We start from the raw sequence: 20,069 nt of genomic DNA, 5'->3' as shown, positions 1-20,069 counted from the left end.
TTTGACTTGGGTAAACTTGTATAACACCAAAAAGATTAGATAAAATTTAACATATAAGATTTGATTACAATCAGTATGTCAAAAAGAGTTGCAGGAAGAAAATTAACCCCTTGTATTTGTGCACAAGATGGAGTCAAGCTTTCCTTACAGCCTTTTTTTATGGGAAATTTTGTCACTATTTTTGATAAACTCGTTTTTGCGAGTAGTGACTTGTCTATAACCTGCTACTCCATAAAACATTGTTAGGAACGTTTTCCATATATTTGCTGGAGAGTTCTATTGCAATGAGTCGAGATTTTTCTACAGACAATGGTGCAAAGTTGGAATTAATTTTTTTGTGATTTTTTTGTGAATAGTCGCTTGTCCATGTCGATACCATTTTCATAATTATGATAACTCCCCGGTTGATAGGCGTGTCGCATGTTTTTAGACTTCTTAAGAGTGAAAATGCTTCAAAAAATTCATATTGGAAACGCCCATCGTGGAAATCTGTTAAAGTGCACTATTGCAATGACATTTTATATCTATAAAATATTCAACACTATCGCTCATAACAACGTTCGCATCACGAAAATTTTTTACAATCACTATAAGATCATAAATCACTTGAAAAATTGATGAAAATCGTTGAAATATGCATGAAATTGACACCAATACGAATAAATATTGAGAAGACAACTTTTTCCGCCAATCAAATCAAAACGCATCAATTCAATTATTCATGTAATAAAGGAAACCATTGTTTACGTTACAATTGATTATTATTTCGCAACAATCGCCACCTGACATGAAAAAACATTTGGTAATTACCTTAATCTCGAGCAGACCTTAGGGCTTGAAGACGATTAATATAATAAACAAACAATCAAAATCTCAAAAAAAGAAAAAGGGAGTAATTTGGTCAACGTATACGAGTAATTTCTATAAACAAACTAATTGATTTAGAAATTAACTCCAAGCAATTAACAAAATTATTAATTATTGTATATTTATTTTAATAAAGTATCTAAAACAGAAGGGTCTTTATCTTGGTTTGATAACTTAGAAAATATAAAAATATCTTTTACGTGGGATCACTGTATTTTTACGCGTGTTACCGTATGTAAATTTATGCAGAATTAATTCACTCTCTCCATTTTTGGTCCAAATTATTGATTGATTTATAATAAGAGTGAATGTTCCCTAATAAACAACGTTCCCTACGGTATTTTTGATTGATGGAGCAGATTATCACTCAAATTAGGCTGGGTCAAAGTAAAACAATAACTGTCGCTCACCTACGGTTTTGATATAGCGAAAAATGAACGTGGTATTACCCAGTGTGGGTTCGGCTTGTCCAAATGTGCGGAACTACCCAGAATACTTATAGAATTAAATCCAGCAATACTGGCCATATTTGCTTTATGAGAGCTGCATGTTATTTTATAATTAGTTCAAAGTCATCCTATATACGTCTCCTGGCTACGATTTTAATGCAAGTGAATAACCAACCGTAGTATTTCTCGAGTGGGTTTAGCTCTCTTGAACTATGTGCGTAGCTATAGAAGACTTTGAATCCCAAATGCAACAATATCGGACATATTTGCCTCGTTAGAGTCGCGTAGATAGCATTCAGATACATAGAAAGACTATATTATTCATTACATTTATGAAATTTGTCTGCAAAGACATTTTGAAATTTCGCTAAGGTTTGCTCCTTACCATTTGTGCCTAATGAGGATAATACATGTCATATGGATATAGTTCAAGAGCTATTTGAATATATCTAAGTATTAGCTAATGCATTTTACAATTAAAAATTTTGTTACGATTACTTAATTGTTATAGTTCGAATCTAATTAATTTGACTATACACTTCTATAACAGTTAGAATTCCCAATTCTACGAAACAATATACGAAAATATTTCAGAGACTATATGAAATGCGCATGGAATTTTATTTTTGTAATTCTGTCAAACCGAAAAAAAATATAACAGTTGCGATCACATATCTATAACATTGAATTTACAGTCTTTCTTATCAATATATACCCTTGGCAATCAAAGAAAGGTTTAAAATGTCATTTAAAGATAAATTTGAAATTGCGACTGCAAATCTAAATGATAAAGTTGATATATTGAAGTGGGACATCAATTAATGTATTATAATTCATATAAGAATGAATCTTAATCAAGCTGGCCTACTTGTCTTTCACGTCACATTGTTTGACATTGAAAAGGTTCCAGTTCACCACGAATCTATTAATGTATTACTGATATCAGCGTCTATGTCTGATAATGTAATATCAACTAAGATTTAAAGACCTTTTTATCAAAGGTACTTAATTAGGCGCCATTAAAATATTCAGAATCGTAAGTGCATGTGTTAGGACTAACTACCTTGGCATAGCACGTTTATGCCCCTGCTAAACAGAATCATAGGGAATAGATCAGTTTTTTTGGGGGGGGCGTAAATCAAAAATTCTTTTGCTAAACTCTAGTTCAATTTAAGTGAACACCGGCCTCAAAAATAACATACGTGAACACTACTAAAGACTACTTCAAATTTCAAGAGCTTTGGAATGTATAGTCAGAAAGTCCTTAAAGAAGTTCTTATGTTTCATTGAATCATTAAAGGTGTGAGACTGACTCGTTAAAGAACTTGACCTCGGCTTCTTGGTGGGCCTTGTGATTGTATTGTTTATTGAGCGGAAGCCGAAACAAGTTCTGTAATCGACAATTATCTATATCTTTGTTCAAAGCAAAGTCCGTGGCCCTTGGACTAAAAAAAGTACTGGTAGCAAAGCCAGTTGCAAGCACCAGTAACTCACTAAGATATATGGAATACATATTTGTTACCTGAGTTTTCTCAAACCAAAAACACAAAACAAAGACGGCAAGAATACAGATGAAAGAGTTGCTATCACTCATATCCAATATATAGTTTATTGCAAAAGATATGCTTGCTGATAGTAGCTGACATGACCATAATTTTCTTTGTTTCAAATTCATACGAAAAATTTGATTATAAACCTTAACATCTGAACTCTATTGTTTCGAGTCAATTGCCCTTCAATTAAACATTGTGATTAAACAATTTATATAATTGTTGTGGTGTTGTGTAATAATACTAAAATATGTTATTGTTATTAAATAACCGCAGTTCAAAAAACCCTCAATGGCAAAACAACGTTAGCTCTTGTTACAAAATAATACCCCTTGTTACGAAATAATTTACCTTGTTAGGAAATAATAGCGATTGTATAAACATTCTTTACGGCGGCTCAAAATTATTATGTTTGAATAAAATTGCTTTATTTGTGGTTTGGAATTTTATTTTGGCGAAAGGAGAGTGAAAAAAGCGTTTTTTAGTTTGAAAATTGGGGGTTAACTATGGACCCACACGACGGGACACCCACGTCACAATGCCCCAAGCCTCGTAATCTTTGTTTGATATAAATTAGATTGTCTTTGATCCATTCACTGTCATGGTTCGATTATGACGATCAAAATGAGCATTGTTTAGTTTCCCGCCGTGTGTGGAAGAGGCCTCTTGTGTTTTGCGAACGTGTCCAAAGGAATAACTTATTTGCAAGCCGTGAAAAAGAGGCCGAAATTTGTGTTTTAAAGTAATAACATTTAACTGAGTATATGGATTTTATATGTAATTGTACTTGAAGCAAGAATAAAAAAAATGAAAGGGTGCTGATAGAAAATAGGGAAAATTTGACAAGTTATAAATTACATATATGTAATGCAACTTGAGTACAAATTGAAACAGTACTCATAAAATTACTGGTAATCCTTATGCATCATACTTGCTGAAAGCAAGGTATCGATCTCTCGACAAACGGAATATTGATAAGTGATGGTAAAGAATACATGTCACCACTGAATAGCTACATCATCTAGCTATAAGATATTTATTTGTTATACAGATTCGAAAGTAAAGTCTCTAACCTGAAAGTTACATACAGAAAAGTTACAAGCAAGTGGTGACTTTTCTGTCAATAAGTAGTTTATTTCTTGCCAAAATGAAAATACATTTAATGCAAACAAAAACTAGAAAAAAAAACATGAAAGTGGCATCCCATGTATTTTTTGTAGTCCAAACAACATCTTCTTTCTGATTTTAAATACCGTTTATACCAATATCTTCTTATATTTTCAACATTAAATAGTGATGTCATACACAACTAAAGCCATTCGCAGCAACAGGCAAGTTTGCAAACACAAAACAAACAACAGAGGTTCAGTTTCGCTCACGATAAAACCACGTAGCGCGTATTCAAAGATAAGTTTATGCATGCCGTCTTATCTATATATCTGTGTATATAAACCCCATGATTACAACAGCACGTAATGCTGTAATCTTTGAGATATTACATATTATGTGATGGTGCATTGGATTATAGATAGAATATGATATCAACATTTTTTTCATTGTTTTTGTAAAACTATAGATTTTAGTAGGTTTTTCGTTGGACAACAAATGGAGGAGGAACCTCATCTTACAAGAGTGCAAATGAACTTAACTTACATGTTCAGGCTTCACTGCTTTTTTTTGCAATGTGAGCTTTTTGACGAAAAATAAATTTTGCACTTTTTATGAAGACCAAAGGACAAATTTAGTTGCTATAACAGTGAAATGGTCTTTAAGGCGCCATGTTTAGTCCTAATATTCGTTCAAAACTCTAATAATAAAATGCATTAAGAATAAAAAAAACTATTGAATCCAACACTATGGGGTTATTTAATATGAATCAAAATAAATGAGATTTTCATTTTTTTTTGTTTTCTCTGAATAGGTTTACAGACAAGCAGACTAGTTACAAATAGTCTATCAGTACAGCAGCAATCTGTATTCGATTTACAAAGCCTGACATACTTCATTTACACAAAAAGAAAAATCGTGAAAATTTCTTAAAATCAGCATATATTATAAACCAAATACGCTCAAGTATTCGCAATAAACAAATCCAGTTTAACTAATTGGCTAATTTACTAAAAATTTATATTATTTTAAAAATGTAAATCTTCACAAAAAATGTCCATTTTGTTGTTTTCGACACAAAAAATCTCTCCTTTAACAACAATCGAAAATTAAATCTTTTGATTTATAAAATTTCATTAAATTGAAAAAATAAGAATCGAAAATTAAAACCTGAAATTAAATCTTAATTACGAGTTACATTTAACCACTAAAGCTTTCAAAGGCTCCTTTATATCGTATAAAAAATATTTTATCATTTATTTTAAATTCGGCCATGTATGAATATTGTGTACTTTTCTAAAATGTATTGTGGATTTCAATAGATCAAGTATGGTACATAAATGAACGTGTATCATTATGGTATAGTTATATATGGCCGCACTCGATCGGTTTTGAAATTCTAAATCCCGAAAGTATTTAATTGATGTTTCCGATTCATGAGTGTTTTGTTTTGCAGTTGTATGGTTGTGGTGACACGAGTCTTAAATTGAGCCGGATTTGAAATCCTGAACTAGAATCGGAGATTTATTATGAAAAAGTTTATTATAACATAGTAAGGGACTCCAATTTTGACAAAAAACTCGCAACTTACTTCCATAAGTTGGAAGGTAGAGACTTTGAGCAAACTATTATAAAATAGAGCTAAAATCAACTCGGTGAGGCTCAAGTTTTTGATTAATTATATTTGAATTTGTATTTTCGCCTATTTCGACCCAGAAAATCAAATTGTTTTTGTCTGAAAATCGTTGCCAAGGAAACGTTTTTAAAATTACACATTTAGATAATCTCACATTTAGACACCTGTATATTTTGCCCCATTATGATCAAAGAATACCTTAAATTGTAACAATTAATGAATCCATTATTTCATAATAATTAAAACCTAAAAATGTTTTAAATTATGTGTGAACGCACAAAGAATTTGTCTATGACGTAAACAGAGACATGCCCTGACGTCAACCATTCACAAAAACAAGTTTCTAGATTCGATTCACCTATATTTAAAGCTTTGTATATAACAGATATAATTATTTCAATTGGAATTGATATATATGTCGGGCCAATTTTGGTAAAATTGAAAAATATTAAGATTGAAAATAGTCAGTCTGATATGGGAAATGAAGGTAAATCTCGGGATATATTCTACAATTCTGATCCCAAGGTTTGTGTCTTTCGTAATATCATTTGTAGAAATACGAGAATAGATAAACGATCATAGAACGTAAGGAAACATAATAAGTCTATAAAATTCAGTGTCTGTTGGCATTTCAGTGGACGCCCTTGAATCTTCTCTAAGATCGGTCTCCTTCACTTTTTAGTTAGCGTGTTCTTGCTCTGAACAAATTGTCTCAAGGAAAAGTCTCCCATCTTTAACTTATGAAAATATAAAAGCCGTTGTTTCAATAGTTCTAGGAAAAGGTATTTTTGCTCAATAACAACATTTTTTAGCAAAACGATCTTATACCAATTCTATGTTCAAAATATTACAATTTACCATATTCGCAATTAAATGGCAGACCACGATTAGCGAGAGACAAGTGAAAGTAATGTCGCCATTTTTATTGGCCGTGACCTTGACTAAATTTAATTTAAATGCCGGAAAAAATGCCTCGATTCACGGCCGTCCGGGATTATAAATTCCGGCGGAATTATTTGAAAGAAACGTGACAACGTAAGCTGCTATTTTGGGGAATTTATCGACTTGAAATAAGTTAAGATTTAAATTCCATGTTTATAGGGAGGGAAAGAGATTGAGGAGGGGGCTGCTATGGGAGGAAATAAAAGCTCTGGGTTAGAATGAATATAAAATAAAACTGTAAGAATATGAAGTGAGATTCATGTTATGATATGGTTTAGGACTAATATAAAACAGTGAGGAGGTTGTTGGAGCAGGTCTATAAATTAGAATTCGTGATCTATTTGAAAGTTTATAATATGTTCTGAGTTAGGATAGATATAAAACTTCAGACAAATGGTTACAGTAAACATATGGAGTGGAATTCGTGATAATTTTTGTGTTAAAATTAATATAAACCATTAAGAAAATGTTTAGTTTACGTATATGAAGAAGGATTATGTTCGTGTTATGTTCTGATTAACTATTTATTCAAGCTTTGAAAAATCCGAAATCTTAATTTATAAATTTGTTTTGATAAAGTTTCACGTTTTGTGTGGAGTAAATAATGCATGAATCACTGGAGTAGTTATTTGTTGAAATTCAGTATTTTGTAACAAACAGACACGAGATAAAATTACAATGATTTTTCTTAGAAGAGATTATTTTCTAGATTTCTGATTTTAATAGAAATAAGGCCTCGAACGACCCTAAATATAGTTTTACATTTAAAAATGAAATTACTTAATTAGACAAAAGAATGAATGTAACAGTACCATACACAAATAAATTCATTTGAGGTTTCGACTGCCAGCATTTTGTTGTTGTTATGATTCTTATTTATTTTAATTTGTATGTATAAAAAAACGAAGTAACGGAAAGTAATATAAAAGCAATTTAGTTTTAAAATTTTGTGGACTCGTGGTCTAGTTTTGGTCAAATCTAACGTTACAGAAATATATGTTTGTGTTAGTGCGCAACAAGACTCTTGAATTACTTAGAATAGTTATCTTTATTCTTCCTATACAACATCCTTGCATTTTAAATAAATATGGATCCATGAACACAAATGTGCCTGTAACGTTACTTCTGGGTAAATCGATATAAGTGTGAATATACTTGTAGAACTAAGTTTGAGCTTTCAGAAATATACATGAGTTAGCAGTCACCAAGGTTATAAAATGGGTAGTTGTTTACAATTCTTCATGAATGATTTAATGGACATTATAATCAGCTAAAAATGCTTATTTCCGTCATGTATTACAGAACCTCACGCCTCGGTCTAATCCTACGCATCAGAATCGCATAATCTTAAATTGCCTTACCTCTCATCGAAACTTTAAAGATTTAGCTGGATTAGACTTTCGATAGACAAATTTCAACCAACTCTTAATCTTTCAAGCTTGTCTAAACTGCAAACAGACTGAGAACGCAATTTATATGCTTGGTTAAACTTGTTCGTCCTCAGCATTGTTACTAATTCTTGGTATTGTGCCGTAAACAAACAACCATGTTTTTAGCATTATTACATAAACAATATACGGTCATCTTCTTCATGATTCTTAGATCTGGGTGACAGAAAGGTCGCAAAATTTATTCCTATGCGTAAAAAATAAAATATAATTTATTAAAATTATTGAGCAACCTGTTTTCTCTATATTGTAGTATATTGTATACCGATCTGACATAAAAATGCAATCGGGAACGAACATACTTTACCGCAGAAAACTAATTAAAGCAATAAAGGCTTTCACGATTTTTGAATCACTCACATTTTTTTGTATTAAAATTGCACAAATAATTTGAAGGCCAAATCAAATATAAAATAAATAAAGTACATTTTAATATAAAACTACTTAATCCGCTATAAAGAAAAAATGATAATTTAGGCACTCTTTTTCAGATAGATTATTATTTTTACAAAGTATCTTCAATTTATAATCATTTGTTTAATACGTTATCTCAATTGGATTTCTATGTGACCAACTACTTATCCTTCTTCAATTCTTTCTGTTATTTTGTTATAATTTTTAATAAAATCTAAGTATTATTGAAATATGTTCAATTTATAATCATTTGTTTTATATTTTGGAAAAGTTTGACAGAAATGACAATTACAAGTATTTAATTCAAAAAACGTGATGTATTTAAAATTTCCCGATTCAGCAGAATCAAAATTTTATTTGTGCTAAATATTTACGTCTATGTTTTGCGAATTTAAACCCAAATTTGAGTTAATACTGCTATTCAAATCAAGTTCATTTCGCGGTCAAAATAGGAACAATTCTCACTTTATTGTTCATAGACTACTCTACTAAAATTAAACAATACTTTTTTATAAAAATGCAGAATAAATTATTTTTGGGAAAAAATATCTAAAATTATAAAATATAATTGTAGTTTTAAATAAAAAAATCATAGTTTCTTTTTTTTAAATAAACTATATTGTTTTGTAATAAAAATCCTTTTGTGCCGTCACAAAATCGTTTTTTACTATCTCCCACGTAATAATAATAAGAGACTTAATTTCCAAACGTTAATAAAAGAGAAGATCGAATATCATGGGAGAGAAAAAATGCCAAGAGTGAAATTTGACTATTTCATCTCGGATTAAATCATTCCGCTTGTGAGGTATTTACTGGTAGTAAGCTAGTGAGCTATATCAGGAATAATAAGTCGAATAGATTGTTTTGAGACAAAGAGTTTTGAAATAGTGATTGTGATATCATAGATATATATCTGACATCATAGATGAATTGTTTATACGTAAGTGACTTTTTATTGTTAGATTATAATACCACTTTTTCAAATTTGTAAATTTAAGGAAGTACGCTCATAAATATTTTGCTCAAGAGTTTACCAGTTGGAACAAAATTAGGAAAATCAAATAAAGTGCTTTCAGTTTTTGTTCATGAGTTGTTCTTACTATTATGACATTGCGAGTTACCTATCATTGAATTCTTGTGTGCGACCTTGTTCTGGGCAAATGTTCAATAAAAGCCCTATAAAATATAGATGTAGCAATTATAGTGTTATTAATATAAACATAATTGCCTGATTAAAATCACATATTTCTACTTGAAACATTTCGATCGTTGATATTGCAAATTTATTTGGCGGGAATTTGTTTTCATTATGCATTATGTGATCATAATTATTGGACTTTTGTATATTTTGTCGCGCACTTAGCATTGTGATATAAGAATTAAGCTCAATTAATTCAAGTATCATTATGATGAAACAATCAATCGTTGCGTGGATACAATTGAGACGTCACAGATAACCCTTGGAGTGTGTTTATTCGCTAATAAAGTATTCATAAGTACCAAATCATAATCTCAAGAAATCTTTTCAATGAAATATTTGCTGAACTGATTATGAAAGAACAATCATCCTCTCTAAGCTAACAATGGATTGGTCACACCTCACTGATCGCATTGTTCCATCATAAATTACATCCAGAAAATGAATAATGCGGTAAACAATGTCCAAATATAGTTATTCATTGCAAATTTTACAAATTTTTGATCTTATGGATTCAAATAAACATTCGATTATACAATCTTTTAGCTATATTATGTTTGTTTTAAGAAGTCTGACCTTGGTAATACAAAACGTTATTAAGATACTTTTCCGTTAGTGGGGAAAAAGATGATCTCTTGATTCACAGACATATCATATTATGGGGATATTCACAACCCCACTTAAAATAAATTTCAAAAAAGCATCCATTTATGTCCTTTCTCAAAGCCCTGAACTATCAACAAAATTGGAAGGAGTACTAAAATAACAATAGTATCATATGAATATATCTTATCTTCTTGAAGATAACAAAGATTATTTTTTATCAACAGGCACAACAGGAACTGATAACCGGTCTAGGTGCTGGGTTGGGGCGAACTGGGGCCTCAACCATGAAACTAGAGGCCGTTATGGAAAACCTACAGCGCCAGCACGAACAACGAATGCGCGATCAGCAACATCTCAAATCACCAGGTTCTGATGACGTCACAAAGGTTGATGACGTAAATCATGACGACAATGGTAATGAAGACTCAGAAGATAGAAATGGAGGTGGGTTGAGTCAAAGACTTATGGGTTGAGTCAAAGACTTATGGGTTTCAATCATTATTCAAGCGGCATATTTTCATAATTTTTATGGCTTTATAGAATCGGGTTCGATAACTCAATTCCGAATATAAGTTTTAGAAGAGATACACCATCTCTCGAACAGGCATCTTTTCATAATTATATTGACCTTTTTGACAGCCGGTTTGAAGTAAAGACAACTGCATAAGTGAAGTAATAGTAGACAAATTCGAGAATAAATAACAATCCTTCCTCTAGTCTGCAAATTCGAATTGTGCTATGTACTACCAAATACTAAACTACTAGAAACAATCTGTAGGTTCTTGACAATGTCAGGTGCCCACATATCTTATTCTTAGATCTATTTAGCTTATTTTAGGTAAAATGTTTAATTAGTTCAATAATTAATTATTGACAAAACGGAGTCACTCTGTATATTTTGTTAGACAAAATTTTTGTTCAAATTTTCGCCGTTTTACTCGACATCTACATGCGGAATGTAATAAACACTGTATTGTGTGTGTTCTCGTTGTCCCAGCACGCACGAATACGTTTTGAATTAATACAAACAGGGCCACCATCGATAATTTGATTCGAAGGAAATCAAAATCAAACAACGCGAAACCTTTGCCAAAGCGTAACAAGTCAGTTGCTAAAACTATTTAGTATCAAATTTAGGTATCTTCGCAACCCAGAGACCGGCGCTATCTTCGCCGTGTTCAGGATCACCAAAAGCCGGCAGTTTGGTTGGAAGTCACCGAGGTGAAAACAGTGAAAACGGAGATATGACACCAGATAGACACCACCACGACCACGTAAGGATTATTTTAAAATTTCAAATATTTGGATCATTTATAAATAGTAATTAATAATTAATTAATCACAGATTTACCATAAAGACTAAATATTTTTATAATTTGTTAATTTTTGAAATTGAAAATAAAAATTAGAAAAAAAACTCGGCCCGCGCACACCCACTATGTACAGTACATTAATAACAGAAAATAACAAACAAAGTACAATCAATTTTTTCCCGATTGAATGTTTCAAATTCGAAAAAAATTGATGGTTTATCTATCAAACAACAAAATTGCAAAATATAAAGACTTTAAATTTGTAAATCCTAATTGGTGACGTGTGGTTGATTAGATTGGCATGTATCAACTACTTCAACTCCCCGCATACTTACTTGAGGGTGCAAAAATTGAAAATGGCTATACTGGAGGTCGAGATTCATGCATTACACTTTGACAATTGTAATTCTGCATCGTTGAGCTACATTGGTGGTCGTTGTGAATTGTAACTAACAACATCTGTCTAATGTTATGCGTTAGTGGATTCATATGGCACTGATACTATATCAAGAATAAAAATGTCCACTTTTCAACGTTTACAAATGATATTCAAAGAGTACATGAAATCATTTAAAATTTCGTAATTCAGAGACATGATGATGACGATGACAGTGAAATCAATTATGTGATGAATTCACCTCGTGAGAATCGTGAAATTGACTCCTTCTCACGAAGAAGAAGTGAATCTAATTCACCAAGATCGGATAAATCACTTGGCATGAAAGGACCAGGGTAGGTTCATAAAAAATTAATGAAGAATTCATAAAGGATTTTGTTATTTTAATTGCTTCCCTTAACATTACTAGGAGATTTGTCTCATTTACTTCTGAGTTGGTGGCATATTGCACTAAGATTTTATATGATTTCGGTAGATCTTTGCATTTCCGTGGTCTCCGATAACTTTGCCAAGAGCTACTAAAATTATAATAGTATTATTGCGGTACTTTACGCGTACAGTCACTCAAAGGTAAAGAGAATTCATCTCAGAGCAAACTCATGGACGAGTTTTGATAATATATATAGTACTACATTGTTTCAGATTAAGTTTTTGTGCGATATTACTACCCAATTCGACAATTTATATTCGTTCTCGACACCCGTAACATAACCGGAGACAAATTAGCGAATTCAATAAGCGAGCGACGCCATTTTAATATTTTTTGTGTATTACAGGAACGCAGCGGCCGTGGCCGTTGCTCAACAGGCAGCCCTAGCAGCGGCCTTTGCAGCAAGCGCAAACAGTAGAGATGGATCCCCAACCTCCAGTGCGGGAGTCAGCATGGCACAATTCTTTCCTGGAGCTATGGCAGCCGCTGCTGGGCATTCGTCTCTTGCAAACATGCAATCTGCAGCTGTGGCAAATACACTTGCACAACAGTTTGGACAATTCCCACCTGGAATGGGATTCGACCCCGCACAGCTAGCTCAGCTACCCCAAGTAAATACGACTACTTTATACACATACCATACATTGTACTTGAAAACTTTCAAAATCGACTTTCGGAGTTTCAACTTTTAAAAGTAAAATTTTGGCAAGTGAAATGTTACAGAAATACTTATGTGTTAATGTGCATCAAGGCTCTTTAATCACTTAGAATAGTCAACTTTATCCATGCTACAGCATCCCTCTTATGACCTGCATATGGATCCACCGGCATAAAAGCATAAAAGAGTAATAAACTTAGCCAGTTCAACAAACTGTTACACATTCAAATCTCCAAATTTGGAATTCATAATAACAATCTAAAAAATAAAAGTAATGGCCTTCTGGCGATCACCTCATTCTTCAAACACTGCAAATACAAATATAACGACAATTTAATAAAACGATTATTCATTGATGAAAGAGATTTCCATAAGAGCAACTCTAAGAAACGTAAAAAAACAACAACAATATAGCAAACGACCCATACGTTCACCTCGTTTCTAATAATGATCTTTTACATTTCTCAGGGTGTCAGAGAGTTTGCAATTCTTCAGCAACAGCAAATGGCAGCTCAACGAATGGCAGAAGCTCACAAAAGAATTCAAGAACAACACGCCATGTCCGTGCAACACCATGTAAGTATATCATACACAATACAGTAATTTTCAACAGCTCTTTACTTCTAAAAAGGCTCGGTTCAAGCAGTTACTGTAAGAAGCTTACTTGGGAAAGAACAGAAATCATTCGGCCCGACATTAATTACCCAATTCATCACATCTTAAGGTGGCGTATGAGTTTAATAATAACCTAGTACCCCAAATTGGAACAATGACAGTTACTTTTTTGATTTGCCAATAACGTGGAATCAGTATCCGTTCTGCTTCCTCCCTGACAGTAAGAACATGCATTGGTTCAAGTCTCGTGGCAATATACAATGACACATGATAAATTTCCACTTTTTTCTCAAGATTCACAACCTCGCTTTGACACTTGTTTTTAAGTTACTCTAATATAAAACCTCCACCTATCGCAGAATTCTCTCAGTATGCCTCTGATTGGAAGCAATGGCCCAGGACATACGTCATCAGCGTCATCGACTACGTCATCACCAACAAACACACAACAACATGGCGACAGAAGAGGAAGTCAACAGGAATGGACATTTGAAGAACAATTCAAACAAGTAATTTTTCGATTCTTTATTTTTTCCGTGTGGGGGGTGGGGTAATGAAGATTTACTTGATTATCTAGATTTTTACTTTGCGAGTGGTTTTGAGTAAGTTGTTCAGTTAAAATTCAATATATTAATACTGTTCGGCGTCTTAATAAAACCAGAAATTCTTACATATCAGATGAAAACTATAAGCAATTTGTAGTATTAATTATGTTGTACAATTTTAGTTAATCTACCTCTGGTGAGTTATAACATCATTGGGTCATGTACGGCCATACATACTCATTTAGCTAACTATAAAGTAACAAAAATTCCAAAATCGGTGACGCGTTAAATTTTTAAAAAATTGATATCTTGATGCTATCAACGGACACTACAAGATATATAGAGCGCATCCAGTTAATTTTGGCAAAATATTTTTGTTGAAAACATCAAATTTTTACACCTGATTTCACAATTTGACGGGGCGAAGCGAGCCAGTTAATCTGAGTCCATATCTATAAAGAATTTGGTTTTATAAACTCATTTCTGATGGAATTTTGATATGCGTTTACGAAAGTTAACAAATTGGTTGCAAAATAGGTAAACGAAGTTTTATTTGCATGCCACAGCGTCTCAAAAGGTTTGCCTAGTAGTACATTGCCAGTGATACCATTTAATCCTCTGAGCTGTTTTCTTTTTTCTTTTGTTTATCTTATGCTAGGTTAGGATAAGTTAGAAGCTGGACAATGAACTAACTCATCCTGACCTCAATGAACATAAAGAAAGAAAATTAGGATATGGCGTAATAATGGGTATTCATAAAACGTTTGTTTTGCAATAAAGAGGCAAATAATCTGGCGGCAATTATTCTTATAAACAACTTCTATCGATGTCAATTAAGCGAATTGCACTAAACATACAATGTTAACCGTTGGTATTAAAGTATTTGAAGTTTTCAACTGACATTGGTGTTCAAGTCGGGACCTAAAAATTCCCAATTTCTAATCTTGGGAGGGTTCATATTTACTTAAATCTCAATTTTAAAAACAATGTCAGATTTGCACGCTCAGATGCGGTAGAAATATGGTAATTAATGTCGGATATAAGTTGGCTAGGTTGGTGGTAAGAGGTTTGTTGAGTGAATAGGGATCTCGTAATGAATTTTCAATCACAAAGTAAAAATACATTATTACGTTACTAATTAAATTATTACATCATAGTTAAATAAATAGGTTGCTAGTATACACTTGTCACGCCACAATAGGGTTGTTGATTTATTTCGTACGTGCCGTGAAAAACATTAGTAAGTAGTGTTGATGACGATAAGCTGTTAAATTTTGTTAAATTCAGTGTATGACGTAACAATGGCTATCCATAAAACGTTTGTTTTGCAATAAAGCGGCAAATAATCTGGCGGGAATTATCCCTATAAACCACTTCTATCGCTGTCAATTAAGCGAAATGCACTAAACACACAATATCAACCGTTTCGGCGCCTTAATGGCGGAATTCTTCTTCGGTAGATTAAGCATAATATTTGACTAAGATAAATAAACTAAACTTTTATGGCAAAATCTAAACAATGTTGTTGGGGATTTGCCATTGAGTAAAATATATGATATGTAAAAATGTAAAAACTGTGGTTAAAAATTACAGTTAACTTATCTTGCATAAAATTTGGTAAAAATTTAGAAATTCGAAATACAAATTTTAGCACATCAAAAAAATGAAATATAAATAAAAATGGCGATTCTTTGATGGAGTGGGACTTGTTCAGGCATTTAAAAACAGACAAATAAATCCATATGTTTCATTTCATGATCTGGGTCCTGGAATATTTTATTTCACAACTTCATCTTGGATATATTAAATTGGTTAGATAATTAAAGATTATAGAAAGATTATGATCTAACAATGAGACACGGTAGCTCATTACGTAATAATAGTTTAATGTTCAGAGTCTTATTCGAAGCGAAACTTTCTAAAACTTTTAATGAATTTCCTCCCTGTCTATTTTTCTGACATTTTTGCTTTCAAAATGTCTAAATCTTCAAAAGCAAAGGATTTTTATCTCACGCAATATCGCAAATTTTTACGCTTGATATGTGCTAGACAGCGCGATACATTGTGATCGAGTTGACAACTTGTAACAACATATAGGATACTATTGAAATGTGTATATACATGTTTAAAATAGGGGATTCGTTGAGTAAGTATTCGTTGAGTAGCTCAACAGTCTTGCTACATGAACATAAATGATTTCTGTAACATATGTGTGTTTAATACAAGAAAACTGTGTCAAAAATAAAAATAATTATTCTCTGTGATTCAATTTTGTTACATTAACACAAACACATTTTTGCAACGTTCCATCCGAAGAAAGTCGGACTTTCTCAGTTGATTCAATAGTTTATTATGATCGTCCGAAGAAGTCTGACTTTGGTCGGACGAAATGCTAAAAATTTAAAAAGATTCATTTTTGCAAATACATTTCTGTAATTTTCATTTGGCCGAAATTCATTACTCAGACAAGCAGTTTTACAATACTGTGTGTGATGCAATAGACTTTTGAACCAATCTATATAGCCGTTTTAATTCACATTAATTCGTACTACAGTATCCTTTCAGGCAGTGCATGCGGTTCCACTGACACAAAGGCAAAGCTAGAGAAGCAGTAGTTATGTATACACTACCCCATTTGACAAAATATTTTATTTACTCATAAAACCCAGCTAATTAGCCAACATTATTATTCTCCAATCGAAGTCTAATCAATATAAATCAAAATTGACCAGAAAACGATTCTAAATTTGAAGATAATAAAACCGCGTGGGATTAAATTGATTTGGGAATAATTTATTTTTCAATTCTGTTTATTATTCTGGGGTTTGTATTCAAAGAGAAACGATCTACAGCTCAATATATTATAATTAACTAATAAAATCACTTCCGGGTTTATGATTACCTCTCACCCTCTCTACCTTATTATCGATATATAGTATTTGTAACTCGAATGGTCAGTGATTAAATGACCTTTGAACCCTTGGAATTTGGAAGCAATAATATCATTGGACCCTTTTCCGGAAATGTATATACATTTCCGTCTTAAATTCTTTAGTATTTTTTAAATATTGGTCAAATTTTAATAATAGTCGGGTCTAATTAGGTTATGTCTAATAAACATGAATATAATTATTGCTTAAGGCCGCAATATATCGGTATTGCGTCCATTTTAGTTGCTAGATAATAAATAATGTTATAAGGTTATGTTTAAACCCTAATTTTAAGCTTAAAGAAATTTGAATTTTGTGGAATTCAAATAATTTTCATCGTTTTATCGATTCGGGGCAATATGGCGTATAATTCTCCCTTTGTGACCTCAATAATTCAATTTAACATCGATCGAGCCAATCATAACGCGTGAAAATAATTTGAAAAATAACAACCATTATTACAGAATAATGAAGTTCATCAGTGATGATTGATATTACGATTTTGTATATTGTGAGAAAACAAAGAAAATCTCAGCCGAGAAATGGTCTATAAGATTTTAATTTCTAATATATTTTTGAACATTTTAACACATGCACATACAAATGATGTGTATTAATATACATACAGTTACTTATAGTTCACATAAAATAAATACACATAAACATGCTATCATAAATACTTTTAGTTTGGTTTGGTAGTATAACTATCCTAGCATTACGATAAATAGAATGAAAGAAGATTAGCGGGGGAAATAACACGAATGAGTGTCGAATATACATAGGTCAGATGCTATCCACGAAGGCAGATGCGAAACACAAAAATAAAACATTAAACTTTTATCTGCGATCAACGGTGTAACGTTACCAAGAGTATTTTGCATAATAGAAATTAAATGGATCCAAATATCTCAAGTCCGTCCTAACATGAAAAGTAGATAATAAGACGAGTTTATACTCGTTTTATCTCCGATCTTACATGATGAGAATTCCGAATAAAAAATTTAATTTATGAAATTAGAAGGAAGTTTTTCTAATTCTGTAACTTGATCCCTCCCATTTTAATCATTTATTACGTCACAACACATAATTACTTTTTCTTTGTTAGGAAACAATTAACAATACAACGTGGATTGTCCGTTATAATCACATCGCCAAAGGTGCATTATTACACCATAATCAACGGACGAAACCGAATACACGTCACAATCAGATCAAATAGGCGGGAAATAAATTATTTAAATAACTTTACAATGCGAATACGACACCTGTATAAACGTGTTTTAATCTATAAATAATTATCGTCCGTGAATGCGAGAAATACAAATAAAAAACTATCTTACTGATTGACCCAATCAACCCGGAACCCGGAAGTGATATATTATATTCAAACTTCGAATGAGGCTCTTTACAAATAGTCGTTTGTATGCAAAGACCCTGAATATGATAGTAATAGAAAATACATAATTTTTCAATCCCACTATTGTGAATTGGACAAAATTTAATATTTCCTAGATAATTAACTATGACATGACAGTTCAAGTACGAGTTAAAAGTGAATACTTCATAGGTAACTTCACTGAAGCGAAAAGGTCAAATGTCAATTGCATGTTCTACATCTATACGCATTATGGTTTGTCGGCCATTTTGGATTTTGGAATCTGTAACATTGAGCGATAGATACAAGAGATGGCCAAATATCAAGAACTGATTTAAAAAATATATATATATATATTCAAATATAATAATAGATTTGGTAAATTTCTTCCAGTTGAGTTTTTTGGGACTAACCACTTATCCTTCTTCTTTGTGCTGGTGAATCCGTATGAGAATAATGTGAACTAGCCATTCTAAAAGATTCAAAAGTCCTGCTGTACATTGACACAGTTATATTTCTGTAACATTTTTTTTAATTCATTTTTTTTTTCTCCATATAATGCAAGAATGCTTTAGTATGGATAAAACTACTACTCTATGTAATTCAAGAGTAAATATATATTTGTATTAATGTGCAACAAGACAAACAAATTACTTGAAATTTTTAAATTGTGATGAAAGAGTTAAAAACTATTCTATTCATAACGGGTTAATAAATAGATTAATGGATACTTTCAGTCAACCGTGACGATACTTCTAACCAACCGTGACGATTCTATGACCCATCAGAGCCTGGACATCATAGTGGGGTGTTTTATGTCATCAATATCAACATAATTCTCGCCAAAGTGGGGCCTACGTACTTAAGTGGAATTAGTAATACTTCCAGTCTGTTTACACCCTCAGACTTAGAAGATTTAAATCAGTAATTATGTTGAAATGGATGACTTATGAGTTTTATTACTTGTTGGGGTTTAATAGTCATTTTGTTTTGCCCATTTCGTCCCGAATAAGGCACCGAACACAGGAAATTAGGTACAAATGGTGGAACCATGTTTTTATTGCAAGCGAGGGTGTAAGACTTATTTCGTTATAAAGTGTTTCACTCCGAATAAGGGGCCGAACAAGGCAAATTAAGTAAGAATAAGTAACTCATGGGTTGTTGAGAGACATTTGTTGTAAAACGGTCCGACCCGGACAAGTTTTTATACAAAGCACCACGTGTACATTTGAAATATAGCTTAAATTAAATTCGACTTTGTTCTTTTATGCAATTTTTTTACAAACTATCTCAAAAATATATACATTTTTGAAAAATCAAATATTTCGCCAAAAAACACAATTTTTTAGCGGTTATTAAAATAATGAACTTTTCAACTTTATGAGTCCATCCATTGTAGAAAACATAATGAAATATTAACACAGACACAATTCGAGTAAAACATTTTTCCTCGAAGTTTCTTCAGACCCGAAACCAACAATAAAATTTAAAGTTTCGAAAACTTGACAAAGCCGATGATTATTTGTGCTAATTATTGCTGAAACAAAAATTAACCAAATAGTGGTAATGCAGAGTAATTTAAATCGTCT

The 20,069-nt window shown here is 32.0% G+C and overlaps 2 protein-coding genes across 4 annotated transcripts in view; one reads left to right on the top strand and one right to left on the bottom strand.

Annotated features, from left to right (window-relative positions):
* Positions 1 to 20,069, bottom strand: part of LOC120345419 (calcium/calmodulin-dependent protein kinase kinase 1-like) — a 310,354-nt gene that overhangs the window by 108,437 nt on the left and 181,848 nt on the right. The window lies entirely within an intron of this gene.
* Positions 1 to 20,069, top strand: part of LOC120343344 (protein dead ringer homolog) — a 57,021-nt gene that overhangs the window by 2,766 nt on the left and 34,186 nt on the right. The window contains exons 1-7 of one of the 3 annotated variants that reach the window (XM_039412497.2): positions 9,207 to 9,353; positions 10,442 to 10,661; positions 11,343 to 11,491; positions 12,120 to 12,262; positions 12,704 to 12,968; positions 13,484 to 13,591; positions 13,990 to 14,139. In XM_039412497.2, the coding sequence (XP_039268431.2) occupies positions 9,339 to 9,353; positions 10,442 to 10,661; positions 11,343 to 11,491; positions 12,120 to 12,262; positions 12,704 to 12,968; positions 13,484 to 13,591; positions 13,990 to 14,139 (1,050 nt within the window). In that variant the 5' untranslated portion in view covers positions 9,207 to 9,338. Of the gene's footprint in view, positions 1 to 9,206; positions 9,354 to 10,441; positions 10,662 to 11,342; positions 11,492 to 12,119; positions 12,263 to 12,703; positions 12,969 to 13,483; positions 13,592 to 13,989; positions 14,140 to 20,069 lie in introns of those variants that run through there. The other 2 variants (XM_039412487.2, XM_039412506.2) reach the window with 2 other exon arrangements.

Source organism: Styela clava, chromosome 1, assembly GCF_964204865.1.
Source record: "Styela clava chromosome 1, kaStyClav1.hap1.2, whole genome shotgun sequence".
NCBI classification, from domain to species: Eukaryota; Metazoa; Chordata; class Ascidiacea; order Stolidobranchia; family Styelidae; genus Styela; species Styela clava.
This window is presented reverse-complemented; position numbering and strand designations above follow the sequence as displayed.